Raw genomic sequence first — 9,130 nt, forward strand, 5'->3', positions numbered from 1 at the left:
AAATTTCAAATACGTCAAGCTTGTTCCTAAGGAATTTGCGTTTTCCAATATATTTTCTCAGGGGATTTTACATTTGAGTGCTTTTCTAATTATTATTATACTGTTATAACTAAAAAAATGTTTAGTTTCTTTGATTGTTTTGATTTTACTTAAGTATTCATGAATTAGCTTAAGAGAGTTTTTACATATAACCCTCACTGATTCTTGTGATTTCATTTTTTGTCGTGAAACTTGCTCACCACAGCAGAAAAAAAAAAAAAGAACACTACTATGACCCGTTGACTAGTTTTTTGTTTATATGTGAATTAATGAATGATTCACATAGATTTGATACTTCTGACTATGATTTATATAATATTTATGATATAGAACTTAAAAATAAGAAAGATGAAAATAACGGTAAGATTATGCTAGAATTTGTGGGTCTCAGATCTAAAATGTACGCATCTAGAACTGCAAGTTATGATTTCAATAAAAAATTAGTTAAGAAATCCAAAGGTAGTACAAAAGCATCACTTAAAACAATAACGTTTGAAAATTACAAAGATTGTTTATTTAATAATCGAAGTTACGAAAAATCCCAAAGACTCATCAAGTCCAAACATCATACTGTTTACACAGTAAAACAAGAAAAAGTAGTTCTCAGCCCCAATGATGACAAAAGAATTGTCATAAGATTCGCAACGGATACGAAACCTTGGGGATATCATATTTCGCACGTAATTTAAAAAAAGTGGGAATTGTCATATATAAGCAATTAAATTTCACTGATGTTGGTTATTTTATGATTACAACAATGTCTGACTTGAGACAATTTGTTGATTTACAAGCATTTTGTGCATCCGAAAGCGTGTACAAAACATATCTTAAAGCCGCTGCGAGTGATCGAACGAAATTAAATTTATTCCTTCATCTCATCGATAAAAAAGATTTTATTGTACCGGACGAAGTGTTTAAATGGATTGCCGAAAGTGAAAGTGACTTTTATACACTTGACATTTGTATTCTGCTACAAAGAAAGCAATGTGTCGATGGTTACATTGATGCATTTCTACGTGTATGCGAAAGAGACCAAATTGAAAATTTAAATTATGCTGCTTTGGAGTTTTTGATGACCACCAACTATTTGGACAATACTCTAACGTATAAATGTTTTATTTATAAATTATTGAGTGATAATCGCTGGCAGAATCTTGGAGATATATTCTATCCTGTTGAGAATATCCGGAAAAATTATCGAAGGATCGACCAGTGCGTGGATGAATTTATGTGTCGGGCTGCGTATTTGGCAAACCATAAAGCGCTCAGTACTTTCTATGAGTCTTTAGAAATAATAAATTACGATTCTTTCGCATTTCAACCTTCTCAAAATCAGGAGCACCGAAGAATTTTCAACTGGATCAAAAAGAACATTGTCAAAGGAGAAGCCAATCCTGAAATACCATTAGGATGGACAGAGGGACCGGATTCAACAAAATGGCCCTCGATTAAGTTAGATGATTATAAGAAAACTTTACATGTAATTTCTGGTAACCATGAATAAAATACACAAAAATGGGTTATATGTAGTTTTATTTACCCCCAAACATAATACAATAACAGATGAAATTATTTACATCACTCTGACGACATCTTGTGCAGGGATGTATTTTTCATTTCATCCTTATCGAAGTTCGCTGGTTTGTTTGGATAAGAACGATGTCTGGAATTCTTTAAACATATCATAGACAATTGCATACCGATTATTTGTGAAATCAACATTCATGTTTTTGTAGGGATACATGGTATCATTAAGGTACAATTTTACATCTCTCAGATTACAATGATCATATTGACTGTAGTTTTTCTTCAATTGATTTTTTCTTCCCTGTTGTAATGCAAAAATTATGTACTGTGATTTTTTTAAGAAAGCCTTAACAAAAATGGAAGGAAAAAAGCAAGGGTGGGGATTAATATGGTGTATAAATTAAAGATCACACACACACAAGAACGAATTAATAAGTTTCTTGCAAGTACATAAGTTAATACTTAACAGCAGAAATGGGTAAGCTTATACATTTTTGTTGTAGTATGTAAAGTTTTAAAAACTTTTTTTTTTTCTGTGTAGAAAAATTTATCATTTGTCCTTATGATCCTAGCCACAGGCTGTTAGAGAAGAGGTTGAGAAAACATATTTTCAACTGTCATCGGGATGCCTGGGAGAGGGAGCGAAAACTCTGGGAGGCTGAACTTCCCCTATGGATATTTACTTCGATAGGAGCAATTATTTTTGTAATCGTATTTTGTGTGTTCCTTTATTTAGGATTAATTTGTTTCAGTTATTTTAGCAAATAAAATACTCCAACAAATGTATGATTCAATAAAACAATTAGCTACTTTTGATTGTTTTATTTAATATCCTTCACCATGTTAATCTACAACAAATGTATGATTCGATAAAACAACTAGCTACTAGATTGTTTTATTTAATATACTTACTTCAACATGTTAATCTAAGAGCATCAACGCTACAATTCAATACAATATACTCCACGGGTCATAGTAGTGTTCTTTTTTTTTTTTTTCTGCTGTGGTGAGCAAGTTTCACGACAAAAAATGAAATCACAAGAATCAGTGAGGGTTATATGTAAAAACTCTCTTAAGCTAATTCATGAATACTTAAGTAAAATCAAAACAATCAAAGAAACTAAACATTTTTTTAGTTATAACAGTATAATAATAATTAGAAAAGCACTCAAATGTAAAATCCCCTGAGAAAATATATTGGAAAACGCAAATTCCTTAGGAACAAGCTTGACGTATTTGAAATTTTATCACCTAAAGCTTTTAAATAAGAAAAAACAATTATTATCTATAAAAACTGGTGAAGGCTATATTAAAACCAACAAATTTAAATCGGTGACTAATGTAACATGGCAAGATGTCGAATCCTGCTTTCAACAACGAATTCGTACAGGATTTATAAGTAACCACCATGTTAAAGATCCTCTTCAGTTTTTTTTTCAACAATCTTTTAAATGCTTTATGTTTAGAATTAAAAAAGAAGTGAAAAACTCAATGCTTAAGGTAAATGTAATTTTTTCGGCAAATTTTATTCAACCGCACTCTAGTGAAACAGACATTAAAACATTTTCAACAAAAAATAACACATTGATCAAAACACAAATTTAAAAGAATGGTACGAAGAAAACGTCATTGATAAAATCATGAAAAAATTAGAGAAATTTGCAGAAAAGGATTCCGGTTGGGCGTTGTATGAAATTTTGGGATTGAAAATTAACATAAATAAATACGACCCAATTAAATTCGGATATTCAACTTTTGTATCCACACCAGATTTTATATATATATATATAAAAAAAAACATGCAGTAATTAATGTACAAAATAATGAAATCGTTGCCATATATCAATTTCGTTTCGAAATCGTTGAATTACGCCCAGAATTAATCCACAATAACGTAAACATGTCCGCATTCCTTCGAAATTATTACAATAAGGTGTTAGATGACGGAGAGCGAAAAAGCTTGCGATGCATTGGATCTCGCACGCTGCCAGAGACGTATTCAGAAAATATTAAAAAAAATATATCATCGTTTCGAAGGCGGCAAACGGAAACATGTCAAGACACACAAAAATAATTGTGCGTGTGTGTGTTTCTTTATTTAGTACTAATTTGTTTCACTCACTGTAGCAAATGCAATAGTTCAATAAATGTTTGAAAATGTATAAACATATTGGTTCAATAAAACAATTAGTTACGTTTGTGAGTTTTATTTAATATCCTCTTACATATTTATCTAACGGAATCAACACTACAATGATTCAGCATAACAATATTAAGTTATATAAATATCTTTCAAAGTATTTGTCCAGCAGCACGATATGAGTCATCATGATCTACCACGACGGTATAGGCCAACATAGACAAACTGTTGGGATCGAATCGTTGTTCCTTTTCATTTTTCTCAATTCTTTTCTTATACTTAATGATGCGATCCTTTTTCTTGACATTATCGAAGTTCAGGTCAGTTAATTTCCATTCTACAAGAACAGGATTTATTCCACTTGAAAAGTGTATTGCCACTTTGCACGCGGTTAAGTCGAACGATTTAAGGATACATAGAATTCTGGCTTCCAACGAAAATTGAAGACGAGGTTCAACAAAAATAATATTAAATATAAATCCATCAAACTTCAAATAGCAGCAGGGCCACTTGGACTGATAAAGATAGTCATATTTAGACATGTGATTGTCTGCGCAGTTATCCTTAGCCCATTTTTGTGTATTTTCATCTGCTTCGACGTAAATATCGATGTCTGTATAAGAAGACGTCCGACCTAAGAGAAACGCTGCACATCCCCCAGCCATGAAAGTTCTGGACGACCGAAATTTTTGATGTAACAAACTTTCAACTGTTTGAATGATACGACGTTTTTCTTCATTCAGTGAAGATATATCAAGATTGCGAGAAATGAAACTTGTGTTTTTTAATGAGAACATATCTGATGTGTGAACTGTACTCACATGCTTACAAAAGTTACTTTTATATACCAAATATCAAAAAATTGCTGAATTGCAATTCACACGGAAATAGTTTGAAGAATTGCTGAATTGCAATAAATTATTAAATGACCATATATGGACATGAAAAAACTGCTGATTTGACATTTCACCCTCCTACTTCATTGCAATCAATCTTTAAATGACCATATATGGACATGTAAAACTGCTGATTTGACATTTCACCCTTCTTCGCCATTTATTTTCTGCATATTCTGCATTATTTTTCCTATATATTTTGCATAGGAACTCGTAATTGTTTGTCTTAATTCTGTGTCTGTTAGTGTTAAGTGCTAATTGTTGAAAAAAAAAAAAAAAATGAAGTATTCCTTGAGTCTCAAGAAACCAAAAATTAACATCCTCCAGGATGTAGTGATACAGGTAGGTTTTTTATTTTTGATTAATTTAAAAAAAAAAATGTTTTTATATTCATAAAATGTAGAAATGTTTATAAGTATTTATTTTATTTTCAGCCGCCTTTGCCCAAACTGCGTAGACTTGCAGATCTACCTGAGGAAGAAATTGAAAAACTAAAAACAAAAAGTGAGGACGCCTCCACTTCCGCTGTGGAAGACTCCCAGACACCTTCCCAGCTAGATATATCAGGGCTGGAGGAGCCGTGCGTCTCTATGACGCCCTCACTGTTTGAGGGGTTAGAGGCGCACGGAAAAAGCTTGTCTTTCCTTCGTAATGTTTACGGAGTTACGGAGGAAGACGAACAGAGGCAGAGAGAGCAGCAAGAGCAGCAGGAGCAGGAGCAGGAGCAGCAGCAACAGCAGCAGGAGGAGCAGCAACAACCGGTCCGCAAATCACCATCACCACCGACGTCTCAACCAACACCTGCCCCTGATACACCTCATCCTGCTGCACCTGATGATTCGGGTGATGAATTCGAAGACGAAGACAATGCATCTACATTATTGTATAATTTTAAGTGGAAGTGTAGGGCAGCGCAGGACAGACATAATACGCGACAAAGGGAACTAGTGCAAAAACAAAAAAAGTGCAAAAAAAACATTAAAAAATTAGCAAATCAAATTGCAACTCTCCAAAGACAGTTAGTGGAAGAACAAAGTGAATTGCGAGGTGCAGAAAACGAAATGAAAAAAAGTATTCAAAAATCCGACAAATTAAAGAAACTATATGTAAAAATAAAATGTATATAATCTCATAGTGTCAGTAGTAGTGTTAGTAGCGTTAAAAGTGTTGAAATGTTTTAGTAGTAGAATTAGTAGTGATAGTGGTGCTTGTATTGTAATAGTAATATTTATATATCAATAAATAATATAAGTATTTTATTTCGCTTGTTTTTTTTTTTTTTTTAAGTGTTGCATGTTGGGCAGTATATATCCAAATCAATGGTTTTGCCAAACAATATCCTGTAGCATTTTCGCTAAAATTTTTGGAACCACTATAATCGTCAATAATGGTGTAATTAGGTGACTTGCAGCGGCTTTTGTTTCTTAAGACAAATTCTTGTTTATACTGTAGTGGGATCGATGTATCGATAATATCAGGAATATTGTGACAAACCATACACGAGCATTTCTTAAACAAAAGTCCATGTTCTCCTTGGGAATGGTATCGCTGTTAGTATTTAGAGAGGTAGCTTGTAGAGATGGTAAGTTCTGGTAGGGTGGTACAAATTAACGAGTAGAGACAGACAAAAACAAAAAATTATTTTTGTTTATTTTTGCCGAACACAGCGTTATAAAAATTTATTGATGTCTTGTCGAGCATCAAGTCATCCTTCAACGATGGAACGTACGTCCCACTGGCGTCGTCGTCCCAATTTTCGAGTGATGTTACTTTTGGGGGTTCAGAATTGAACCATTTTGATGGTTGAGATGGTATCGGTGGTGATGCTTTGGGAAGTGCAGCTTCGCGGAGCTGTCGCTCCCTTTCCCAAGCCTCCCTATGACACCTAAATATATGCCTCTGGAGTCTCCCCTCTAGCATTCGATGGCTCCTATCGTATGGGCAAACTATAAAATCCTCTAAACAAAACAAAAAAAAATATATGAAATTTACATACTGTAATAAAAATATAACCTTACCCATGTCCCTAGATATCTATTGGTTAATTCTCTTGATACTAGTTAATCAGTTATAATCACATCTTTCATATAGTCTTGAATTTATATACGAAATTAATCCCTTCTTTTACTCTTTTTCCCTCTCTAATTTTTATTTCAAGTTGACGATTCAGTTGTTTTTCTCTTATCGAAAATGCAAGAGTTTCACTAATTCAGAAAGATTTAGCAACTACGATTTAATACAACAACAAGTTATTTAATACGTTTTAAATTATTTGTCCAGCAGCACGATATGACTCATCATGATCCACCACCACAGCATAGGCTAACATATACAAATTTAGAAGTAGTAGAAGTATCAATATATATATATATATATATCTTTTTTTTAATAGTGCTTTTTGATGGTTTTTTGTTGGTTTTTGATAGTTTTTTGGTTTTTTATTTGTTTTTGATGTTTTTCTTTTTTTTATTGATTTTTGATGGCTGTTTATAGGTTTTCGTTTTTTTTTTTTTAATGATCTTTTGTTGTTTTCATATAAAATTCAACAAAAAGCGGTTTTCGGTTAACTGGAATTTTTTTTTTTACTGTCTTAGTATATTTAGTTGTGATGGTAGTAGTCATATAACAATAAATATAAAGAATAACCTATTTCGCTTTTTTTTTTTTTTTTTTTTTTTTTTTTAAGTGTTGCATGTTGGGCTTATTCGAATCCTTTTTCGATGGTCTTTTTTTCGACCTGAAAAAAGTTTTACGTAGCGACCTCGAAAAAACTAAAAATGGCTCCTGTATCAAGGTTGACGTGGACAGAATCGATTTTTTTGAACAAACTTATGCGTTCGTTCCAGAAGAAGGTTTTGCTGTATGCAACCGATATTCTATTTCTTACCATTTGGACACTAGAAACTTTTGCCCTTTTCTCCCTTATTTTCAACTTTTTTCAAAATTTTTTTTGTTCAACATATGCCTTAATTTTTTTAGCATTTCCCCGTTCCCCTGAGCCGACATGCTACCTCTTACCGCTTACGAACTATGACGTTTTTTCGTTATTACTACTAAACGGTAGCAAAAAATATTTATTTTGCTAAGTGGACCTATAGACTGTTCACTCAGAAATATTTTGGTACAAAAATATATTTTTTAAGTTTTACCGTTTGGGCGCCACAAACTTTTGCCCTTTTCACAGTCATGTCAAAAGTTAGCGAAAAACCGTCGACGGCTGTCGATATTATTTGTTTTTGTCAATCTTTTTTGCTCTATACACGAACCTCCTATCTCTTACCATTTTCGAGTAACAAAAATTTTTTCTATTTAAACGGTAGATACACCTATGAGTCATAATCATTTTTACACACGATTAGATAGTACTTCATGAATATGCATTTGATTTTGTGGAAAAACAAACTTTTCAAAATTTGGATTTTTTTTTGAGATTTTTTTTGTTTTAATTTTTCTTTGGATTCTTTGAATTTTTTAAATTTTTTTTTTCACCAAAACTTCTAATTTACTTTCCTACTGCTCAAGGAAAACTTTTTTTCGAATTTTGACAACCTTTTTTGACAAAAATTGTTGCGCCCCAAACTCAAATTTTCACATATTTAATTACATGGACCTATTGATTATTCATCCAAAAATATTTTGACACAAAAAACAAATTTTTAACTAATTCCGTTTGGTCACCACAAACTTTTGTCCTTTTCTCCGAAATGCTAAACTCAAACTAAAAACCGTCGACACAGGTGCATGTGTTTCGTATTTTAGGAACTTTTTTGTTCTTTGCACGAACCTCGTATCTCTTACCGTCTTCGAGTAAAACATTTTTTTTTTATATTTAAACAATTATTGCACCTCCAACCCACATTTATTTTTACACAAATGTGTCATTAGTTTATAGGGATGCATTTTTATTTTTTTAACAAACTTTCTGCCCTTTGGCACCCTCAAGCGATAATTCTTTTTTTTTAATATTTCCGAATACGTCCCTGTCTATTGAAGATAAGAGCGTCCAGTTCCGTAAGAATTTGCTGAAACAGCATCGCGTTATTTCATTCTGTGTTGTAATAATGACGGGCGGCGTGTTTCGGTTTATGAATTTTACCGTGAAAAGATTTGGGAAAAAGGTGGTTTTGTTGAACTAAATGGTGGCTTCTGTGAAGTGTGCGTGTATTTGAATGTTTTCGAGGGAGAACGGATGATTTTATTGCCTGTTTTCAATGTCGTAAGTAACAATTTTTTTAATTTTTAACAACACACTCGCCTTCTGACATTTGAGATTTTATTCTAATAATCACTGACAAATAAGCTTAAATCGGCAGAAAGTTGCTGATGAACATTTATTTATTAAGAAAATAACAGGAGTTTTGTCGGAGCAAACACGGCTTTTATTCGTTGCTGTTATTCCCAATTAAATAATTTTAGATGAGACTGGGGAAAATAATACACCAAACGAAATAAACAATATTTATTATAATTTCAATTACAGCTTAAGATTATACAAACTAGTTCGTATTTTATACATTTTAAGAAACTA

The 9,130-nt window shown here is 32.4% G+C and overlaps 1 protein-coding gene across 1 annotated transcript; it reads left to right on the forward strand.

The window, feature by feature from the left end:
- Nucleotides 1-4,881: 4,881 nt before the first annotated feature.
- Nucleotides 4,882-6,074, forward strand: LOC135122087 (ras guanine nucleotide exchange factor P-like). The gene is made up of 3 exons (XM_064046324.1): nt 4,882-4,944; nt 5,037-5,485; nt 6,014-6,074. Exons 1-3 carry the CDS (start codon nt 4,882-4,884, stop codon nt 6,072-6,074), a joined length of 573 nt encoding a protein of 190 aa, XP_063902394.1.
- Nucleotides 6,075-9,130: the final 3,056 nt, after the last annotated feature.

Source organism: Zophobas morio, unplaced genomic scaffold (genome assembly GCF_036711695.1).
Source record: "Zophobas morio isolate AGI-343-1 ecotype UQ-CSIRO unplaced genomic scaffold, CSIRO_AGI_Zmor_V1 ptg000869l, whole genome shotgun sequence".
NCBI lineage: Eukaryota > Metazoa > Arthropoda > Insecta > Coleoptera > Tenebrionidae > Zophobas > Zophobas morio.